This window comes from Struthio camelus, chromosome 14 (assembly GCF_040807025.1).
Source record: "Struthio camelus isolate bStrCam1 chromosome 14, bStrCam1.hap1, whole genome shotgun sequence".
Lineage (NCBI taxonomy): Eukaryota > Metazoa > Chordata > Aves > Struthioniformes > Struthionidae > Struthio > Struthio camelus.
Genome location: NC_090955.1, coordinates 10055557 through 10078392, shown reverse-complemented (window position 1 = coordinate 10078392; position 22836 = coordinate 10055557). Strand labels below are relative to the sequence as shown.

The following is a 22836-nucleotide window of genomic DNA, read 5'->3' as shown; positions in this document are numbered from 1 at the left end:
AGCAAGTTTAATGAGAACAGGACAAAGCCCGACCCCCGCCCGCCCCAGCCCTCCTCCCCGGTGCCCGGCCCGGCCCGCACCCCCCGGGGCAGGGCGCCCCGCGACGCCCTAGTCGACTTCTTCCATGCTGCTGTAGGACGGGGCCGGGCGCTCGGCGGGGCTGCCGAAACGCTCGGGGAGGCTTTCCGCCGCCAGCGCCGGGGCTCCTTCGGGGGCCAGGCCGGATCCGAACGGCACGGGGCTGAGTCCCTGCAAGCAGAAGGCGGACGTGAGACGGGGGCGAAGGAACCGTTCCCGGGCCGGCCCCGGCCCGCCTGCGAGAGGGGAGAGCCAGGCTGCGGCACGCTCAGCCCGGCCCCGCCGCCGCCTCTCCCCAGCCCGGCCCTCGTGCCCCCCGGGGCTGAGGAGGCCGGGGCCGGTCTGAGCAGCGCTCTGCGCCCCGGCGCGGGCACCCGGCCAGCTGGCGCAGCGGCCCCGGCAAGCCCCGGCGCAGGCTGCCAGCCCGCGCCAGGGTCGTGGCAGCGCAGGAGGACCGGAGGGGATTTCCAGGAGGGAGAGCGCACGGCGGCGGCAGCAGCAGCGCCCTCGCTGCCGGACACCCGGGAGGGGCGGCCGGGCAGGCCGGTCAGCCGGCGCGGCGGCCCCGACCCCAGGGCTCCAGCGGCAGCCGGAGCAGAGGTCACGCCGGAGGCGCTGGGCGCTGACTCAGCGCCACGAGGCCCGCGCCGTGGGCGAGCGGAGGAAGCCACCCACCCTCGGCGCGGCAGACAATGAGGCGACTGTTCCAGGGCAGGCACCTCCTGACCGCGGCGCTGCCCCACACGGCTCCTCGGGGTGGTGGCGGCGGCGCTCGGCGACGAGGAGGCCGCGGCACACGGGGCCAAGGCGCAGCGAGCCTGTGCGGCCCCGCGCCAAGGGGCCCAAGCCCCGGCCAGAAACCCGAGAGACCCCCTTCCCCGCCAAGCATCCTTCCCGAGTCAGCCAAGGGCACGGACGGCAGGACGGCATCAGAGACCGAAAGGAAGTCACAGGGCTCTGAAGTCACCTCTCAAACCCAAACAAACCTGAGCGGTCTCTGAGCCGCGCTCCGCCAAGGGCAACGCGTCTCAATGTCAGACGCCGCCGGAGCCGCAGCCCTCGTCCCGGCCCCCGGGGGACAGACCACTGCGGCCCCAAGCAGGCTGCCGGCGCCGCTGGCCCTGCGCCTGCTGCCCCACGGCCGGCGAGCTCCGAGCCCGGGCCCCGCGCTGCCCCACGGCTCCGACAGGCAGAGCTCGCCCCAGGCGCTGCGCAGAGCCCGGGGCACGCTCCCTGCGGCGCAGGGCAGGCAGGCGCTGCCTGCCGGGCCGCGCGGGGCAGTCCTTGGGGCTGGCACGGGCTGGGGAAGGCAGAGACAGACGCCGCCGGCTTGGGAAAGGCGCCAGCTCGTTCGCCGGAGCAGGCTGCCGCGCCGTCCCTGCGCCTGTGCTGGGGTCCCATCACACAGGACAGGGACGCTGCGTCGCTTTGGAAGAGCTGCCTTTATTCACGGAGGCCGTACGGCGCGGAGCACCCGTAGGGGCAGGGCACCGCCGCGGAGAGCAGCGGTGCCAGCTCTTCCCTCCGGCCTCCCGTGCCCCAAGTCCTACCCGCTCTCCCCGACCCCGCGCAGTGGCAGCCAGGCGCCTGCAGGGAGAGGGGCCCCTTGAGAACAAGAAGCCCCAGGCAGGGCCACGCAGGGACAGTCCACGCGTCCCACGAGCGGCGGGGGCCGGGCGCGAGCCAGCAACCCGTGGAGGTGGGTGCCCGCCGTGGGTGCCCCGGCCCAGCTTGTCAACGTGCACCCAAGCACCCTGGGGCGAGGAGCAGCACGTGCTGCAGCTCCAGCCGAGCGGGGAACCGCGCCGGCCCTCAGTGACGAGCCCGTCCTGCCCCGGCGCAGGGGTACGGAGCACCCGGCTCTCGGCACGCCGGCGCCTCGCACCAGGACGCTCAGGGGGAGGCCGGGCAGGAGAGGAGGGTGCGTCCGACCTGGCGGGGATCACACTGGCCGTGCCAGCCCTGGGGAGCACGAGGCTCCCGACACAGCACCGCGGCGCACACAGCTGCGAGAGGCGCCGGGACCAGGAGCCGCGTCACAGCGTCCTGCTCGTTACTGCAGCCTCCCGCCGGGGCTCCCCGCCTTTCCCAGGAGCCGAGTCGAAACGGTCGATGTTCCCAGTAGGGCTCCCAGGCTCTGGGCCCTGTTGCGGTGGCAACGTCCCTTCCTAAGCAGCAGGTAGCCCTGAGGCAGCGAGGGTGAGGGAGGGCCGAGAGACGCCTGGTTCGGGGCCGTGCCCTGGTGCCGAAGCCCTGCCAGCTGGCAGGGGAGATGCTGGAGCAGGCAGGGGGAAGCTGCCGGCCCCCTGCTTCCCTTGGGGACACCCGTTCATCCCAGCAGCGCGTGCGTCCTTCCTGGAGGTTTCTGTCCTGCCAGCTGATGTCTTCCTCGTGCAGTGTCCTCGGAGGGCGGCGGCCCTGCTCCCACCGTGCCCGGCTGCGTGCCCGTGCCTATCTCCAGCGCGTTTGGTAAATGAGGGGGTAGAAGACGTTCAGGAAGAGAGCCACAATTGCGGCCGTGGTGGCCAGGACAAAGTATCGGACGCAGCCTTCGTCCGGGTGTTGGGGGGTGCCTGGGCTCCTCTTCTGGCCACGGGGCCTCCAGGAGTGTCTTGCAGGCCTTTGGGGCGCCTCGAGCTGCAGCTCTTGCTCTTCAGCCTCCAGTTCCTGCCAGATCAGAGAAGCCTGCGATGTGGAAACCTGCGTCAGCACTCGGGGAAACGCCACGGGCAACACCCCACGCCATCCCCCGGGGCAGGCGGCCGCCTGCCAGCCCAGCCCCGTGCCCAGCCAGCCCTCCTCCCCATGCAGCACGGTCGCGGCCACCGTCGCACCCGCCCCCGCGGCTCTTCGTGGCCTCCGGTGCGGGCGGCGCAGCTCCGTCGGCACGGCGGGAGGGAGCGCGGGGCAGCCGCCGGCGGGGTCTTCGCAAGGCAGCGGGCAGCGGATCCCGGTGGAGCCGATGCTCTGGGATTGGTGGACCCAGGAGAGCGAGCGGGCAGGCAGCAGCCAATCACGGCCCAGCTTTCCCCTGCGCCGGAGGATCTTTCGGATGACGGCCGATCACGACCCGGCTCGGCAGGTGGGAGCAGGAGGCGCGGTCGCAGCCTAACCAGTGGCAGCTCTGCTTCGGTGGGTGGGATCGCTCCAAGAACCAATCACAGCCCAGTTTCCAGGAGGATTATCCGCAGGCAGCCAATCACAGCCCAGCCCTTCGCTGCACCAATGATCACACAGGGCAGCCAATCAGGGTGCAGGTGGTCCAAGGTGCTGACGGGACCCGACAAGCTCCAGCGCCGCAGGAGATCCGGTGCTGCCAGGATCTAGTGGCGGATCTAGCGCTGCGGGGAACCCAACGAGCCCCGGCGCGGCAAAGGTCGCTGAAGCTCGGGTGCAGGACAGCAGACAGGCCTGGGCGCTGCAGCTCCAGGCTCGCTATGGCTGGGGCCACCAGCTGCCCCCAGAGACCAGGCCCGCACCAGGACATGACGCTCCACGCCGCAGGACAGAAATGGTGCGAGCAGCTGGGCACCGACGTGCCATCCCTCCCATCCGGAGACTGATGGCTCCTGTCTCCAGCTGCGAGGGAAGCGGAAGGGCCGGGATGCCTAACCAGCACGGTCCCTGGCAGGGCAAACGGCTGCACGAACCAGTCAGGCCTGGAAGGCAGGCCAAAACGGTCCCACGAGGCAGGCGTGCACAGCCCTGCCGGAGACGAGCTGAGCACCATCCTCAGACTCCGCGGGGCCGAGCGGCTGCCGAGCGCAGAGAGAAGGGCTGCAGCCCGGTCAGGCAGGCGATGCCCTGAGCCCCCAGGACCTGCCTTCATTTCTGAGGTTTGTGTGAAGCGCTCAGATCAGTCCAACCTTCCCCGACCAGCGCACAGAGGAAGCACCTTCCCAGCAGGCCCCCGACTCCCCAGCAGCCCTGCGGCACCAGCTTGCTCCGGCATGTTTCTCTTCAGCACCTCGCAGAGCCTCTCAGGCTCAGCACTAATCTTCGCCTAGTTTGCACCCAGCTTGGCCCTGAACTGAGCCCCAGCAGAACATGCCCCCACCCCTCCTCGAGAGTCCGCAAAGGGAAGGTCATCGCTGCTCCCTGGTGCAGCCAGCTCTAGTGTCACCGCTCGCAGCCTTCCCCCAGTACAGAGCAGGGCAGGGCAGGGCCCCCTCCTGCCTCCTCCAGTGCCTCACGTAACTCTGCACCCTCCCACTGCTGCCAACACCCCACCCTGGCGGCTGGATCCAGGTCCCTCAGGGCAGAGACTGTCCCAGGCTCACAGCGACAACAGGGCAAAGCCCGGCCGGCGCAAGCTCTTCAGCCTGGAAGAGGCGCAGATGCCGTGCAGCAGCTGCCCCAGGCTCTGTGGGTGCTGCGTGGGCACGCGCGCCTTTCAAGGCTCTGGGGCTCCAACGGCGCTGGGAGCGACGCGAGCTCTCACCTGACTGGCAGCAGCTTCGGCAGAGGGGGTGCGCTCGGCTCGGTGGTCTGGGGGGTGCCCCGGCAGGGGTCTCTCCACAGGAGAGTTCCTCCGGCGGTAGAAGAGGACATAGGCGTATCTGGTCACCACCTGGCTCTCGTCCACGGTGGTCACTGTGCTGTCGTCGAAGAGCCGCCAGCCTGGGGAGAGCAGAGCAGAGAAGGGTCAGGAGAGCCGGCCAACTGCGGCGGCGGGAGACGGGGGCGGCGAGGCCGGCGGGTCCTCACCCACGTCGCTGCGCTGGCTGTTCTTGTCGTTGGGCAGGCGGGCGTACGCCGTGTAGTGCCCGCCAATCATGCCACCGTAGTGATTGATCACAGCGTACAGGTCATACATGGGCAGCTGCTGCTCGCCCTTCCGGCCGATGCAGAACTTGCTCAGGTCCAGACTCCTGGGGAGACACGGGGGACAAGTCAGGGGCTGTCGGTGCTAGGGAGGGAGACGGGGTAGCTGCAGGGTAGCACAGGCAGGGCCATCCCAGGGCTCTCACCGGACAGGGAAGTCCACCATGTCGTTGATCTTGTCCCTCCAGATGAAGCTGCGGAAGGAGAAGCGCTTGAGCTGGATGATGAGGACGTTGGGCAAGCGCCACAGCATCAACTGCTTGGAGGCCTCGCGGTGCTGCTTGCACTTGGGGCAGTACCTGGGGGAGAACACGCTCGTTACCAGCGTGGGGAGAGCGCTCCAGGCCTCGCAGTCCCGAGCAGCCAAGCACAGGGGCCTGCAGCTGGCGTGTGGGAGGCCAAGGGCAGGCCAGCACAGCCCTGCAGAGCACTGGCATTGCTCCCTGCTGGCTTCTGGCCTCCCTTCCCAGCACGTGGGAAGGCCAGCCTGATGCTTCTGGCCGCCAGAAGAGACAACGTGCAGGCCTGGGCAGCTCCTGGGAAACTCCCGCTGCTGCCTGGGCCCGTAGGTTGGAACCCACCACGACGCCCTCCTCACCATGCTTCCTCCGGGGCCAGCACTTCGGGCTTGGTGAAGAGATTGAGGCACTGCTCCAGGGTGAAGTGGCCTGCACGGGCTGCTTCGCTGGCCGAGCCCGGGTCCTCCACGCACTCCAGCTCCTTGGACTCCACCAACACAAACTCCTTGAGGCGCTCGTTATTCTTCCAGACCAGGGCGAGGGAGCAGTCGTCCGTCAGCTCCAGCGGGGTGTCGCCTGTGAAGGGGTGCACACCTCACGCACCTGCTCCCCTGGGCTACAGCCCGGCCCACCCTGCCTGGGGCTAGGAGTGTTCGGGCCTGGCCCAGCTCAGCACAGCTATGAGGCAGTGTTTCTAGAAGGATGCGAGCACCCCGGATGGGTACCCCCACTGCCTGCAGCCAGGGTCCCCACCCAGGGTGGCAGAGTCCTGCAACCAGGGCAGCTAGGCTGGTGCAGCCCCTCTCTGCATGTCTCCCTAACCAGCACCCAGCGTGGGCACCCTGTTCAGATAGGAGGCACATATTCACCACAGTCCCTCTGTGGGTGCAGGAGGTTGACCAAAACAGGTCCTTCTGCTGAGGAGAGCAGATGAGTGTCATGGCCAGGAGGAGCTCCCAGGGAAGGCGTTCACCACCCTGCCAGAGGCCAAGAGGGATGAAGGTGGAGCTCCCCCAGGCTCTCGGCTCACCTTTATCTTCCAGCTTGTGCTCTTTATTGGCAGCGTCGATCTTGTTGATGTAGAACTGCGTGGCACGGGCGCTCAGCGAGTCTGGAGTGTGCTGGTACCCAGGGATGGCAGCTGCAGACAGGCAGGAACAGATATTTGGTGGCACTGCCTGCCTGCCCTGCGTAGGGGCCAAGAATTTGCAGTGCCCCCACCCCCACCCTGCATGCTATGCCCTTGCAGGGACACAACCACGTGCCCTGTGTCCTTGACTATTTTTAGCAGGCGCCTGCCCCTGGCAAGCTGTGCTCCTCTTGCCTGCCTTGCCCCTTCACTGCACATTGCTGCCATCCTGAGACGAGTGTCTGGAAACGTGACAGCCAGGCAGCCGAGCGCGAGAGGTTGCTCCCATGCAGCTGAGTCAGAGTGACGGGAATGCTGCGTGCACAGGCCCGAGGGGCTCAGCCTGCGCTGGGCTCTGCTCTACCACAGGGATTCAGTGGCTTCTGCCAGCCTCTGCCTTCCCACCACAGCACGAGTGGTGCCAGGTCTCTGCTCGGCCCTGTGGGCCTGCCAGGGCAAGGCAGAGCATGGGCTGGCAGGCATTTCAGGTGGGGCAGCACTGCCAAACCGGGGCTCCTGAGCCTCCCATATGTCCTCTAAGGGGTTTCCAGGCCCAGCCACAGAGGGAGAAGCCCTCTCTGATTTGCCCGAGGGCTGCCTGGGCTCCTGGCACAGACAGAGAGGGGAAATACAGGCAGCACGGGGACAGTGCCTGTGACACCCCTGCCCTCTTACCTTCCGGCTTGAGGGCTCTCTCATAGGATGGCTCCTTCTCACAGCAGCTGTCGCTCTGCGACTCCATGTGCTCGGAGAAGCCTGAATCCAAGCTCAGCAGGGAACTCCTGGCTGCCAGCACCTTGCTCCTCACAGTGCCAGTGTCCCCCAGCTCTGGGTGCAGCTCGGGTACAGGTGGCGAGAGCGGGGGCTCCTGCGGGAGGCTGAGAGCCCTGTCCCCGTCCCCCAGCTCGGGGGCGGACGTGGCCGCCGCACAACTGCTCTTGGCTGGGGGCTCCAGCTTGTCCAGGAGCAGAGGCTGCAGCCCCTGCTCTGGCGACATCCGGCCTAGCTGAAACGGAGGCTGGAACACGCTGACCGAGTACCTGGGCAAGGAGGTGACAGTCAGAGCAGGCCAGGCAAAGGTCACGCCCTTTGCCGGGATGGGGCAGAAGCACTCCCTGCCCTGGGCCCTTACCTCGCATAGCCCTCCAGTAGCTGGGCTAGGCGGGCGTAGGTGAGGCGGGACTCCGGCACGCTGATGAGGAAGGGGAAGCCGATGTTCTCGGGGCGGCACAAAGCCTTGTGGTCTGGCCAGTGTGTTTTCTGACATGCCCTGTAACACACACAGCCCCGCTGAACCCAACATCTGCGCCCGCCCACGGGACACGAGCTCAGCAGGGCCAGAGGGGTGCATCGGGGACAAGGGGAGCCCTAGAGCCCAGACTAGCTCTCTGCCAAAGGCCAGGCCTGTCTCACCTCCCCCCAGCAGGCTGAGCTCTCCCATGCAGCCCTTCAATGCAGGAGACCCTCCCTCCCTGCCAGGCACTAAGTCAACTCACACGTTGCAGTAACCGACTCGATAGCACCTCGTGCAGCGCCTGAGCTTCTCATCCTCCGACAGCTGCTTCTTCTGGCAGGCTGCACACTTGGCGACAGGGCCGCTGGGCACCTGTGGACGCTGCAGGAGAAGGAACCCGTTGGGCACGGAAGGGCATATGGGCAGGGTGAGGCCACCTCGGCACGCCCCTGCACTCACTGTAGCTAGTGGAACGGCGCTCACCAGGATGGGCGCCAGCCCCTGCCTTGGGACAGAGGGCTGCCAGGGCTGTGTGCACACCAGCCAGTGTGTCACCCTTTCCTGCAGCCCTGGGGCTGCTCTCCCTTTCCTGCTCAGCCTTGCTTGCAGGCTCAGCCTCCCAGCAGTCCCCATCTCCCCCTTCCACCTACCTGCTGGACCTGCAGCTCTACCACCCGCTCCTTGGCTAGTTCTGGGGACAGCACCTCGAAGCAGAGCAACAGGTCCGTGGGGGACACAGTGTCCAGCGAGTGGGACGGCAGGAACATGCGGTGGAAGCGGTTCTTGATCACCTGCCAGGAAAGCAGCAGAGCAAGGCCATGTGAGGGTTGCCCCACGCTCAGAACTTTGCCCACCCTTCTGCTCTCCTGGAAAGCCAGAGATGTTCCGCCTCGCAGTGAGCGGCAGGGACAGCAGCACGTCAGGGACGCTGTGCCTAGCTCACTGCCCAGCCAGGGGAGAATGAACCTCTCCTGCCCCAGTGCAGTAGCCCAGCTCTCCTGAGCAGGGATTTAGCAGGCAGCATCTAGCGCATGATACAGTAACCCATGACCATGGGGCGGGTGTTGTCCATGTTGGATCAGGGCAAGTGACTGCCTGTGTTGACACTCCCTGAAGAGCTGGGGGACCCAGGGGCACCCATGGGAGAAGCCCACGTCCTGCTTCCCAGCTCAAGTGCTCTCACCTCTGCCAAGCGCAGGTTCTCCGGTTTCACGCGCACGCTGTGGGCCACCGAGTCGAGTACCTCCATGGCACTGGAGTTCTCCTTGCTGATACTCACGAGGAACTGCCATGGAGGAAGTGCCACGTCAGTCACGCCGCAGCAAGGCACGTAGGTCTTTGCTTAGCACAGGGCTCAGTTCATTAGCACAGGGCTTAGTTCAGAGACTACCTGAGGCATTTCCAAGCACCCTCTCAGTCTACCTCCCCCCAGAGCAGGTGGCGTCCTTTACCTTGATAGGTTTCTTATGCGGCTCTTTTGCGAAGTAGTAGACAGTCAGCACCTTCTGTTTCTGCGGGAGGGGCACCGGTAGGTACAGGAAGGGGTCGAAGGTGATGGACACCTGCAGAATCAAGAGCAAACTCAGCTGTGGGAAGTACCATGGCACAGCAGCCCCAGCAGAGCAGAGATCCAGTCCTGCCCAGCGACCTGCGCTCTCCGAGAGTCAGGGAATGAAGACCTCAGCCCTGCGACAGGGTGCAGAGCCCCCAGGGCTGCCCTACCTTAGAGCACACTGGACACACCAGCTTGGATTTGTACTGGCCCTGGAACAGGTCCACAATGAAGGAATCATTTCTCATCTTGTGTCGCTGCCAGGCCTCCTCAGCTACCACCTGCAGGGAGGGAGAGGGTTCAGCACTACACTCAACCACGCAGCTTTGTGGCACTTACCCTGCCCAGAGCAGCCAGGGTTGCCCTGCAGCACCTAGTGCTCCATTGGGGCTGGGGAGGGGTGTCCTCACCTCATCGGGCCTCCCATCCGAGTCAACTGTCTCTGTGTAGGGCTTGTTCTGGATGCGGTTGAGGTCCTCATGCAGGCCGTCGAGCAGGAAGGCCATGAACTCCTGAGCGTCGTGCTGGGCGTAGCCAGTGAACTGGCTGGCCTTACTGGCCACGATCGCCTAGGGGAGCACAGCAGTCAGGGCCGGCCCCCAGCAGCACTGCCTGCCCCGCGCACAAAGCCTGGCTGTGCCCACCCCCATCCAGCTGGCTCTCAGCGGCACTAGCGCAGCAGCCACGTGCCCGCGAAGGAGGGCTGGGGGCCCCCAGCCAAGCAGGGCCCAGCTGCTCCCGGGAGCGCTGCTGCCTGCAGCCCTACCTTCAGCTTCGAGGGCTGGAAGGCATGGTGCGTGCCCTTCCACAGCGCTCGCAGCAGCATGGCGAAGCCAATGGCCAGGCGGCCCCCTGTCCCCAGCGGGTTGTTGTAGTTGATTTCCGATTCGAAGGACCGATCTGTAAGGGACACAGGAGAGCAAGGGTGGCCGACGGCTGCACCGTCTGAGTGGCAGGGCCCCGTTTGGCTCCAGGGGCGCATGCTCACCATGGAAGTAGTCGCGCAGCTCCCGGGTGTTGGACAAGGACTGGATGACGCTGTTCATGAAGCAAGTGTTGCCCAGGTTCACCAGCCCCGTGAAGCCAGGCAGGCACACCTTCTTCTTCTCGTCCTCGTCCTCCTCATCCTCCACGCTCTCGCTGCTCACTGGGCTGTGCGTCATCGGCGGCACCATGCATGTTGGCTTGGGCTGCCAAAGCAGAGCTGGGCGTGAGGATGCTGCGCTCCAGGGGCCTCTCTGGAAACACCAGAGGGACCCGACTGCCCAAGGCAGCTGCTCGTATGGGGTCAGGTTGGAACAGCCGCACCACCTCCCCACTTCCCACCAGGATAAGTGGGCTGTGGTGGTGGTTCAGTTGGTAGCCAGGCCAGCTGCCACCCCTAAAACTGCTGGGTAGGGCTGGAGGACAGTCCTGCCTTCCCACTCAGCTCCTCTGGGAAGTTTGCTGGTCCCCGGAGCAGCATCAAGGAGTCAGTCTCGCAACACGAGGGTCGAGCATCCAGACCTCGCCCACCCCCGAGGCCTCGAACCCAGTGTCGCCCTACTCACAGAGGGGATGTGCGGCTCTTGCTTCACTGCCACATGCTCTGGGGCCGTACGGGCTGCCACACCGTCCAGACCCCCATCCTCTACACGAGGCTTCTCTTTGTCGCTGGCTCGGGCCTCCTCCTTGCTGGACAGGGGGTGCTGGTTACTGCCTGGCGGGCTCTTATCCAGCGGGGTAGGGCCTGTAGGCATGGCAACCTTTGCACCACCCACTGCACCTTAAAAAGGGGGAAGGGTGGGCCTGTGGTTAGCAGCACCGCGCGTGCAGGGGCAGCTGCCCACGGCAGGACTGACGCTGCGGAGGGCTCAGCCCATGCTCACACACAGGTTCCCTCCCACCCCTCTTCCCCTCGAGCAAGAGGAACGGCAGCGCCCTACCCCCAAGCTCACCCTGGCCCAAATCCCTCCTGCCCACGCCTGCTCAGCCCCTCTGCCTCCCCACAACCCCCCAGCACCGTCTGGCTGCTCCCAGCAGCGAAGACAGCCCAGGCCCGCGTCCCGCTGGGGTGCGGCGGGCAGGCAGGACAAGGAGAAGCCAGGGTGCAGACCTCGTGCGGCTGGAGCTTCCAGCCCCCCCCAGCGCTGGCTGTGGCGTTTCTTCAGGCAGACGTTGATGCGAGACACTGTGAAGCTGTATGTGCACTTGTCCGGCTCAATAAGGTTCCTGCAAGACACGCAGCAGGTCAAGCATGCACGAGATCCCACCATGGCCTGACACGCAAAGCAGGCCAGGTCCTCCAGGCAGGAGGGACGGGCTAGCATCAACCTCAAGGTTGGCTCCTGCGAAGCAGTACAGGAACCCTCAACCCTGACCACATTGGCCACACAGACAGCCCCTGTCCTGGCATGTTCGTTCTGCTTGACTCCACATGCCCAACCCTGCTGAATAACAGGCCCAAAGCGCACACAGGCTGGCCTGGCTCAGCCCCCAAGAGCTCAACAACAGGCTGAAGGGGGGAATTGCAGGCAAGGAGACACTGGGATTTCCATCCCCGCAAGCCACCACACGGAGCCATGGCACCCCAGGCTTAGGATGCCAGTGCAGCACAGTACAAAGGAGACCCCCAGGGGCAGGCAGGAGCGTGGCCTGCACAGACCGGTCAGCTGAGACTGGCTCACGGTCCAGCTCTGTGCTCTCCGCTCCCTCACCCTGGCATGGGCTGGACAGACAGGAGCAGTACCTGAGCTTCACCTGCCACCAGAACACTGTGTGGGGCCCACAGCCAGGATGGAGGCGAAGGAAGTTTGCGTCGCTGCAAAGAAATCAGAAGCGGGTGAGAAGAGGTGAACAGGTAGCCGGAGCTCTGCGGCAGCCTGGTGCCACTCCAGGGCTTGCCCATACCTCGTCTGGAAAACCAGCGTAAAATCTTGCTCTCGAAACAACACCTTGGATGTCTCTTTGTGGATCTCCTTCACGTAGACATGCACCACCACCAGGTCATTGCCTTTCTCATACGAGTCATTCTTCACAAAGGTCAGGCTCACTATGGGCTCGGGCTCTGGGCAGGGAAAGCCGCAGAGAGAGATGTTACTCTCCTTGCACGCAGAGGCAGCACTGCAGGCTGGCCCAGGAGAGCGCCTGAGCAGGTGGACCTTCCCAACCAGGCCATCCTACGAATGCTGACCCCTGGGCTGTGGCCACTCACCGTCAGCTGCTGCTTCCAGAGCCACGTCATCCTTGGACCAGTCTCTCTTCTCGCTGTCTCTGCTCAGGGGAGGGGTGGCCACTGGGATGGCCTTAGAGCTTTCTCCCAGGACAGGCGTGCAGTCCCGGCTCCGAGAGGCCTCGCCTGGGCTGCCTGGCTGCAGGACTCTCTTCTCCACGCAAGTGGCAACATGGTGGGGAAACACCTCTGTGGTGGCTGTGAGAGGCGGCATCTCCACAGGACCAGTTTCCTTTGCCAAAATCGCAGCCTGTCACGGTAGAGGGACATGGTGAGGAACAGACAACCCTGTCCATGAGCTGCCCCGGCCCACCCCACCGCAGCCCCTCTCTGCAACCTGCTCCTGTCACCAGGCAGTTATGGCCCCACGTTGCCTGCTTCCCCCCACACATCCCATTTGCTTGGCTCAGTCCCATGTTAGCACAGTCTCAACCCAGAGCACGAGCTAAGCTCAGTGAGTGCTCGGTCGTCATGTCTGCAGCAGTGTCAGCTGCCAGCTCTTGTCCTGTATTTCACCCTACCCCGCTGTTGCAGTCAGACCCACACCAGCCCTCAGCACCACCCAAAGGACCCAGGAGCCCATATCATCTGGAGGGATGCGTCGCTGCGTGAGCGGCATCCCCTGCACAGGGGCTGAGGGAGCAGGGGTGCCGTATTCAGCTGGGTCCTCTGGTACCTTCTCCAGTGGCGGTGCGACGTCTGTGAGGGCTGTGGGCGCATCGCCCTGGCTGGCTCTGCCATTGCGACGGCTGCCTGACCTCCCGCCGTGCCCTTTGCTGGGCTCCACGCTCCCAGTGACCCTGGCGTTCGGCTCCTCTTCGCTTGGAGCCGCTTTGAGGTATACTGCCCGCTTGGCGCTGGGGCCACTCTGTGCCCCTGGGCTGGCTGGGCTTTTCCCTCCCAGGGCCTCGCTTCTTCCCTGAGTGCGCTTTGGGTTGGAGGGCTCCCGCCTGGACCTCGGCGGCTCTGCGCCTTCAGCCCTTGGCTCTTCAGGGGCCACCTCTACAGCAGCAGCCTTCTCCTTCCCGTTCTCCCAGCACATGGCCCCTTTGGCCACCTCTTTGGATCCGTCCTTCCGTCTCTTCTGCGAACAGCAAGGCAGCGTGGTGGGAAGATATCCAGACAGCAGCACTACTCACGCTCTTTGCCAGCCCCTCACCCTTTCAGGGGTTCCACACACCAGTGTATCAGAGAGAAGTCTCGCATGGGCCAGAGCAGAGCCCTTGCTCCCCCTTCCCTCAGCACCCTGGGGCTCTGCTCCAGAACCTGGAGACTGTGTGGCAGGCAGGAACAGGGGCGTGATGACACACTCCCTGCCCCCCGGCTTAGAGGCAGCTGGGTCATTACTCTGATGCAGCCTCTGGATGCAGGATGTGCCCCACAGAGTTCCCTGGGCAAGGACAGCTCAAGGGCAGGCAGTGAAACCATCATCCCAGCTCCAGCTCCCAGCTCTGCCAGACTCTGTAACGTCCCCCGAAAGGCAGACCTTCCCCGCCTCACCAGAAGCGAAGCCCAGTTGTGGAGCGGGATCTTCTTCTGAAGCACAAGCTGCAGAAAGTTGCCCTTCTTACACTGGACCTTGCTGCAGGAGCTCTCGATCTCTTCATAGAACTGACAGCTCCACTGGCGCCCATCTGCAAGCAAAGGGGAACCACACCTCAGGCAGCGCTCCCGACAGCGGTCTACCACCCCGCAGCTCTGCTTTGCCGGCCCCAAGGGAGCACTCAGCCAGGGCCAAAGGGGCTGCAGGCTGACTGCTACCCTGTCCAAGAGCCTTCCCGGTAACGCCAGCTTCCTAGGATTTGCTGCCGCACATCTGGCTAGCTTCCTTCCCAGAAGTAAGGCCCTAGGTCTCCCTGCCCTCAGGAGCACAGCCACTTTTCCAAGTACACAACCAAGTACCACTTGGCAAGGCGCTGCTAGAACCACACAACCACCCCACTGACCAGGAGGCAGGGACACGTCCAGCAGAGCAGTGGGCACTTGTTTGCTTGGTGCACAGAGGCCCGCTCCTGTCCTCCCACACCCTGTACCCTCTTGCTTTTAAACTGCTCTCATATCCGTCCTGCCTGATTGAAGCTGTGCCAGTTGACAGCACAGCAGTGCACCAGGGGAGGTGAGATCTGTGCAGTGGCAGGTAACTCCAAAGGCAGAGGTTTTACGCTTGCCTGGATCAGCCCCGTGTCTGGCCCAGGGCTGTGCCAAGCCCTGCCGGAGGAGCGTTTGCAGCAGTCGCTCCGCTCCCCGTACCTGGTAGTTTGACCACACAATCAGTGTCGGTGAAAGCAGCGTCCACATCCTCCACCTTCAGAGCTCCACTGCCCAAGTTCAGCTTGACGATGATCTCGTCGGCATTTTGCTTCCAGTCCAGCAGCAGCTCTAGGAAGAGGGAGGGAAGCATCACCCACTCGCCGCGGCACGAGGCTGTGATGCCCACTCCTTTGCTGAGCAACGTGAGCCTGAACACACGCTCGGCTCAACGGGACAGCCGGCACAGGGACTGCAGATCATGCCAATAAGTAGGACATTAACGACCCGCACTCATCAAAGAGGCCACAAATGAGGGGCCAGAGCAGATGTTGCAACAGGGCAGGTGAATCCCAGCAGGAACCGGAAAGACCATAGGGGCAGCGATGTTCTTGGCCCAGCCACGTGCAGCAGCAGTGGCTGGGAAGAAGGGGTGGCTTCTAATAGTTGTAAAGCAATTGCTGCTTTTCCAGGGAATGAGGAAGCCACAGAATTACTCTGAAGGATTCGAGTGGACTCTGACCACAATCAGAAACTGCAGCTTCCCCTTTGCATGTGCGAAACAAGCAGTCCAGCTGCAACTGCCAAGAGCATTGTATTCCTGCCAGAGGAAAACTGTTAACACGGCTGAAACACAGGCGGGCAAGCCAGCCTGGCAAGAACGTGGCATCCAGGGAGAAAACAGTACAGCACCACTCTGCTGCATGCTGAATCCCCATCAGGTGTCTGCCAGGCTCCAGGTTTGGCCATGTGGCATCCTGTAGTCTTCAAGGCAAAAAGCTGATGTTTCCTTAATTTCACATCAGATCAGGTCTACCCTCTGTGGCAGGAGGGAGGTCATGCTGTCTGTCCTCTGAGCAGGGGCCTGGAGCCAAGGCAGAAACCAGCCAGTGCTGCCTGCTGGGTGACACAGCTTGGGACCTTCCCAGCCTGGCATGGCTTCATCAAGAGGTCACGAAACAAGCAGGACGGATGCCTGCAGCAAGATGTCCCAGGACCGCGCTCAGTGGCACAGCGACACTCAGGTCAAAAGCAGCCTGTCACGGGCCTCTCCCTTGCAGACAGCCCCGTGCAGCCGCATGCACCCTCCTCTGCTTCTGGGATGGCTGCATCCTGTTAAGATAAACGCTGGGGCAAGGGAACGCTCAGGTTAGTGCTGCTCTGTGCCAGGCCACAGGACAACTACAAGGCGAGAGCTGCAGATCCCTAGGCAAGGGCACTCCGTGGCCATGCACTGACAGCCAGCGCACACCTTGACTTACCCTCCTCTGAGTCCCTCTCCTGGGCAGTCTCAGCCTGCTCGAGCTCAGGGCGAGACACTAGTGGGCAGAGAAGCAGAGCACGGGTCTGTCATTCTGTCACCTCAGAGCATGGGCGGGCACTCTGATGCCCAAAATTTCACACGTCACCTCCTTCTCCCACGAACCTCTGGCCAGGTCCTTCGCTCTGCACGTGCTGCTTGGCAGGACCATTTCCCTTCTCTGTTTCCCCACACCTCCCCCTTTCCCCCGAGCCCTGCCTGCGGCAACACAGCAACTCAGACCCCAGGATGGGCGCTCTGGGCGACACCACCGTACCTCAGTCTCGCCAACACCATCAATGGAAGCGACAACATCACTGCACCAGATGGTCAGGACTGCTTTGAGAGAAGTCTCACTGTGGAGTACGTGGTAACTGCGCTGGGTGCGCCCCCCTCGGTGAACCAGGCCCCTCCTGCCCTCAATCTCCACCTGATAGAGGAGTTCTGCCCTTTGACCAATCCCACTTGGTGAACCTGATGTTTGGCTGTGTTCAAACCAATTTTGCTGTAAGCAGACAACCACACAGCCCAGCTGCACTTTCGCGTACCCATTACTGCACAACCTGCCGATGCCTACAGCTGAAATTTGCGTCCCAGATTAGACTACAGAACCAAACTGACCTGACACCTAATCCCTGTTCCCTGCAGGATTACTGCTGAAGCATTTCAGGGTCTGCTTCATCCCCACAGGGTGCAAGCTGTGCCAAGCAAGGGGGATGAGGTGACAGCACCTTGTCCTGAAGCACAGAACCAGCAGCAACACCTAGTGGGGAACAGCACGCACGTGGGAGCTGGGGTTTGCACTCTAGAGCGCTTAGAGGGCTGTCACTGCCTGTCTTGACTGGCTACAAACCAGTCACATACCATAGCAAAACTTTGTTGGCTGTTACGATCACTGGTGCAAAGGTGCTGGTAGAGCTGACAGCATGAGAGGCGCTGCGGTGACACTGCTCGGAAGATCTCCCAGCACCACCACCCGGGGCAGCCAGACTGCTCCAGGCCCTCACTTCTGCTGCGCCAAAAGGATGGAGGCACCACGGCCCCCACACCACGGCGCCTGCAAAGGCAGCAGCTGCTTTGTGTCAGACGGCGTGGAGCGTAGTGCCCTGTCTGAAACACAGCACAGGTCTCGCACTGAGAGAAGAAGGCAACACTGCCCTCTCTGCGCCCTGTCGTTTGACATCGGGGATGACATCCTACCGTTGCGGCGCACATCTCAGCAAGCGCTCTTTTACCTTGACCTATAAAACACCGTATTATTTTGAGGCTACAGAAGTCATAATGGAGTAAGGCACGGAAATCAAGCAATTTGCCAGTTTGCCAGGGCCACAGGGCTGCCGGAGGAACCCTTGTCTGCATCCTGCCTGCAGGCACTGCCTGCCCAGCACAGATGCCTGCACCTGAAGCCACAATTTTGTCACTGGATACGCAGCAGCTATAAAGGGAATTACTCCAAAGCAACCATTTCACTTAAGCCACACCTTGCCCTGACACAGAAGCTGAAGTAACAGCCCCACCCACAGGCCCTGCACCCAGCGGGTGCTGTCAGCACCCAGGCCCTACCTCACAGCATCCGGCCTCTGCAAACAGGTTGGGAAGTGATAACATGTCCAGTTGCAAGAGCACCTGCAGGCTTCAATCCCATTCCCTCTGGATGAGGGCAGTTTAGCCCCACCCGAAAGCAATGTCTAGAGTCCAGCCCAGAAACAACCACCAAGGTCAACTCCAAGCTTAAGCTAACACGGAAATAGGTCTGGCCTGCCCTCGCATACCTGGGGCTAAGCAGCACCTGAAAAAAGGAGGTTACAGGTCCAGGGAGGACACCATGCCAAAGAGGATCCCACGTTAACAGGTTACAATCAGCCACAGGAAGCGATTAGTAAAATCTGCTTATCCTGCAGCAGATGGCTGTGAGACTCCTACCCTGCAGGCCCCAGGAACCATCACACCGAGCCTGCTGCCAAGGGGCTCTCACCTTCCTTGCTCTCCTGGTTGGCTCGATCCTTCTGCTTCTTCTTGTTGGTGGCATCATCCAAGCCCCGAGACACTCTCCTCTGGCCAGGGGCATTGGCGCTGCTGGACATTTTCAGCCGTTTGGACGACACAAACGGCCCACCGGGGTCGGTAATGGAGTCTGGGTCAGGGGTGCGACGTTTTCTTCCTGGCCCAGCTATCTTGGCGACTCTCTGTGGTCAAACTCTCTGGCAAGGAACTAGTGGCCTAAAGGGAAGAGAGAGCAAGCATGGCTAGAGCTGATGGAAAAAGCCCAACAGCATTAGGATCCACTCTCTGCCCCAGTGCTGGACTTTCCCAGGGTCAATGCTCTTATATGACCTTCACTGTAGCATTTATGGAAAGCACCACACAAAACACTCAGCAAGGAAACCTACCTCATCACAGCTGTTATAACGCTTACTGCCAAAAGCATAGGTTTGCCAAAGTGCCTAAGATACAACCAGGGCTCTTCTGCGTGTGACACACGTTAAAAGCCTGGAAAGCAACGGTCAAGCTCACGGCTCCCACTACAGCAACATTGGCCCTGAGAGGCTACCAGCTCTAACAACAGTCTGAGGCAAAGGGGAGGCCCTAAGCTGCAAAAGGAAGCCTCTAGGATCAACAAGGACAGGCTGCCCCATGGCTCGGGGCATCAGTGCAGGTCATTTGAGTAAAACGGTGTCCCATGTAAGAGGGCAGGAGTGGGAGAGAGTAACGCCCTAAGAAGGAAGAAAGCAGAGAAGCACCAGGCTCGGGGCAGTCTCCTGTGATGATGAAAGCAGACCTCTGGCAAGAGGAGAACTCCTCCCCTCCACCCACCAGCTGGGAGCTTAACCAGCACGACTGCACCTTGCATATTCATCTCCCAGCCGATGTACAGAGAGCGCCAGTGATTTACAGACAGCGCCAGTGGGGGCCAGGCCTGGAAATAAGACACCTCTGCTCCACATGCCTCGGGAGAGGAGGGCAGGGCATGCCCTCGGAGCTTGCACGCTTGCTCTGCCCCCCTTAGACATGCCCTCCCAGGCGGAGCCCCAGATCCCTGAAAGGGTTTAGGAGCTGCCGGCCACGGAGCTGGTCTCGGTTTCACTCTCCAGTTTCGCTCTCTGACGTCCAGGGCTAAGACAGACAACAGCTTGAACAACCGGCTGAAAAGGGGTTGTCCTGCTCCACAGACATGGGCGAGAGCAGAGAGCTGGGAAGGCTCTCCTCGCTGTCCTGGCTGCATGCCCCGACCCCAGCAGCGCATGCACCATGAGCCCTTCTGCAGGGAATTGCTCCCAGGGGAGCAGACCAGCTGGATCCATCCTGCCCACCCCCAGGTCCCAGCAGTCACAGCAGCAGCTCCCAGGCTGCACTGCACAGCGTCACACTTCATCCTACGACTCTGGTGACATCTGAGGACACGGAGCTGAGCTTGACAGCGTCTTGGCATAGCACACCTCAACTGAACCTGCCTCTCCTACTGTGGGAGGAGAGACGTGCACCTTGGGAACACCCCGTCCTGACGCAGTGCCTGTACCCACAACATGCACTTGTCACACACATACCAGGTGCAGCCCCAACAGCTCCATTCACGCACAGCTTGGGGCAGGACACACCTCCAGGGGAAGCGTTAGGTCAAACAGAGCACGCCGGCAGCTTTGTGCAGCCCGCTAGCGCTCGGGGCATTTGAGTTCTCGACATGTCCACAGCAACAAGTACAGCAATCCTGCTCTTCATCCAGCTCTGGCAAATCCAGCTCCGTGATGAGCTTTGCACCCAAACCATTTACTCTTCAGGCAAACCCTACCTCAGTAACCAAGAACCACTGAAGCCACCTGAAAACACCAAGCGTCAAGACCACCCTAAGGTCGGCACAGACAACTCACGTAACTCACACTGGATAGCTCCGATAGCTCTGTTCTGGAGACGGGAATGCTGAGCAGGGCAGCGCAGCCAGCCCTGCAGAGGGATGAGGACAGATGCGGGACAGCAGCAGTGCCATCCCCCAGGTGCAGCGTGTGCTGGGCTTTCTGTAACACAGCAGTGACTCTGGCTGCCCTAGTCGGAGTTGGAGGGTCCCTGGCAGTTGGCACTGTAGCACTGGCAGACCACTGTCCACACTATCATCTCTCAGCTCCACTCCCCAATAATACTGAAACAGGTCAGCTACAGAATGATTCCCAGTGCTGTAAAAGCTAACCTGGACTCGGCAACTGCGGGGAAGCTTTCTCGGCTGTACTTCTTCGCCTACAGGGTGAAAATCCTGGGAAGAACAGGAGAGGAGCTGCACAGGGCCAGGCTAGGCTCCATTGCCCCCAAAGGGCAGCATGAGGATAACTGCTAAACAGGGTGGCAGCAAGCTCCGAGAAAGGCCCTGCAGGTTTGGGGAAGAGCTCCCCACCCTTCCCCAGACCGGGTGAAGGGAGAGGCAGCCAGAGTCTGTTTTGATTCTCAGTCACTCCTCCCGGAGAAGTCTGCTGCTCTCAAGCCCAACTGGAGGCTTAGTTCCCTCAGGCACTTTGCTGACACTTATTTCTAATGGAAGACAGGGACCAGGCAGGGCTGGGCCTTTGTTTGATTTTTGCCAGAATACCGATCACAAACTGAGGCCGTTCTGGGCACCCCGTGGTTTCAGACAGGTGCAAACAAAGTACAGGCTATTCTGATTGATTTATTCTAATCCTTGAGACTTTTGTCCGATCTGCAATCAGAAAACGTGCAGCAAGGTGGGCTATTCAGCAGCCAAGTGTCCGGGGGCACAGGATTTTTGGCAATGCTATTACAAGAACATTAGCTCTGTGGGAGATGCTGCAGGGGAGAGACAGTGAAACTCCGCTGGCTAAATGCCAGAGGCACCTTTGAGAAGCACCTGATAGGCTGTGCATTAGTTAAAAACCTTATACAACACTTCCACGAGCACTTGAAGCTGGGAAAGCCTGACATTACTGCCAAAAGAGAAGGTACCTCTCTTTCCTCTCTCCTTACCCACGCTCTGCATCAGTGCAAGCATCCATTGGCTGCAGGGTGCGCTAGATCAGGAACCCATCCAGACTGAAGGTGTTTTTTGCCAAATTTGTTTTAACCTAGATCAGTTCCCCAACCCCGCTCACCACATGGCTGCACGAGCGTTGGTACTAGCCCAAGGAAAGGTGACTGTGGCGATGGCAGCAAGCGGTTGGGGAGAACTGGACCACCTCTTCCCACAGCAGTGCCACACCAAGCTAGTTTAAACCGCTCTTTGAACAGCAGTAGAAGGTGCACAATAAGATGCAGCTTGCCAAGTGCGTTTGGAGAGTTTGGCCCTTGGCAGGGTAAAGGTTCCCTATTTCTCTTCTACAGCATCTCCCCTTCACTGCTCAAAGGCCTTTACTGGATAGCTATGGAGAAGGCTCTCCATCCCTCCCATCTTCCGCCTTCCAATGACTTTTGCCTCCTCCACATCTTGAACATGGCTGACAATGATGCTTCCTTTATGCAAGTAAATAGTTCTGGCATCTTCTGCTTCTTGTCCCCAAGACAAGTCTTGAGACTTAAGCCCATGTCTTATTGCAGTTTCATGGTGTGCCTGATATGCAGACTGAACCGGGACAAGCACAAAGCCACTCTGGACAGCCACACACACCACCTCCATCCTTGCGAAAACTACCAGGTCCCCAAGCACCGTGACAGCAGTGAGCCCTTCTAGCCACATTGCGGGGGGAGCCCAGCTGCCCCAGGCCCCCAGCCCCTCCTGTGCGGTCTGCCCAGCCTCAGGCATTGGGAGAGGGGAAAAGAGCCTGCAAACGACGCTTCTGCTGAGCCGCCCCAAGGTCCCTGATCCAGCACGCGCAGCGCAGGGCCACACCGCGCAGGCAGCGCGCCCACGCACAAGCAGCGGCCCCAGGCCCCTAGGCTCCTTTCAGCCCTGCCAGGAGGTTCCTGAGCTCAGCCCCTGTCACCAGCCCCGCTGTGACCCACATCCTCCTGCTTAGCTGTTTGCCCTCACCCCCGCCCCACACTGCCTCCCCCAGCCTACACCACCCCCAAATCCCCCCAAACTCTGCCCGCTCCCATGCTGCCAGCCCCTGCCCTCTTCCACACTGCCCCTCACCCCCCATGGCCCTCACAGGGCCCCCAGCTTCCTTCTCCCTGCCCAGTCCCCAGCTCCTGCCCTCGTCCCACACTGCTCTCCCCGTCCTGCCCCCCAGCTTCTACCTATCACCCCACATGGCCCCTGCACGCTGCCCCAGCTCCCGCTCCTCGCCCCACACTGCCCTCCAGCTCCTGCTCCATCTCCTGCCCCTCGCCTTATGCTGCCCCCAGTTCCTGCCCCATCCCCTGCGCCTCGTTGCCCCCCAGCACCTGCCCCTTGCCGCCCCCCCATTCCTGCCCCATCTCCTGCCCCTCACCCTATGCTGCCCCCCAATTCCTGCTCCATCCCCGTCCCAGCTCCTGCCCCTCGCCCCACACTGCCCCCCAACTCCTGCCCCAGTTCTTGTCCCATCCCCTGCCCCTCGCTGCCCCCCAGCCCCTGCCCCATCCCCTGCCCCTCGCTGCCCCCCATCTTCTGCCTCTCGCCCCTCGCTGCCCCCAGTTCCTGCCCCATCTCCTGCCCCTCGCTGCCCCCCAGCTGCTGCCCCATCCCCTGCCCCACGTCCCGGCGCTCGCCCCACGCTGCCCAGCTGCTGCCCCGCGGCCCGGCCGCCGCCGCCGCACTCACGGCCGCCCCGCCCGCCGCTCCGGTCTGTTTTGTTTCGAGCCGAAGTTCCGAGCGGGCCGACTCAGGAGACAGGCCCGAGCCCGTGACGCACTTCCGGAAGCCGGTTCGCGAGGCCACGTGACGCTGGAGCGTGTGGCGGGGGAGCGGTCATGTGACCCGCGCTGGGGCCCGCCGCTAGCCCGACCCCCTCCCCGCGCCCGTGCCTGGCACGGCGGTGCCATGGCAACGACGCCGGCGGTGACGCCATCGCGCCGCGATGGCGACCCGCCCCAAGGGCGCTACCCCCGGCCCAGGCCCTGCCGGCGGCGTCGCCAAGGCAACGGGCCGGGCCCGCCCCGGCGGC

At 62.6% G+C, this 22836-nt stretch overlaps 1 protein-coding gene across 11 annotated transcripts; it reads right to left on the bottom strand.

Moving 5' to 3' along the window:
• Positions 1-48: 48 nt before the first annotated feature.
• USP19 (ubiquitin specific peptidase 19) lies at positions 49-22606 on the bottom strand. Of its 11 annotated transcripts, XM_068906974.1 has the most exons (28): positions 22494-22590; positions 19995-20057; positions 17790-18034; positions 15777-15833; positions 14518-14646; positions 13768-13901; positions 12944-13351; positions 12250-12517; positions 11946-12102; positions 11785-11856; positions 11152-11267; positions 10607-10821; positions 10045-10246; positions 9823-9956; positions 9467-9625; positions 9227-9337; positions 8956-9066; positions 8688-8789; positions 8155-8295; positions 7767-7885; positions 7403-7540; positions 6946-7310; positions 6172-6282; positions 5501-5717; positions 5049-5201; positions 4786-4949; positions 4520-4698; positions 1502-2763 (listed from the first exon to the last, which is right to left on the bottom strand). In XM_068906974.1, exons 3-28 carry the CDS (start codon positions 17896-17898, stop codon positions 2530-2532), a joined length of 4305 nt encoding a protein of 1434 aa, XP_068763075.1. In that variant the 5' UTR covers positions 17899-18034; positions 19995-20057; positions 22494-22590; the 3' UTR covers positions 1502-2529. The 11 variants fall into 11 exon arrangements, with proteins under 11 accessions (XP_068763084.1, XP_068763085.1, XP_068763086.1 ...); XM_068906983.1 differs by lacking the exons at positions 1502-2763; positions 19995-20057 and adding an exon at positions 49-249 and having other exon boundaries at positions 22494-22606; XM_068906973.1 differs by lacking the exon at positions 19995-20057 and having other exon boundaries at positions 22494-22606.
• Positions 22607-22836: the final 230 nt, after the last annotated feature.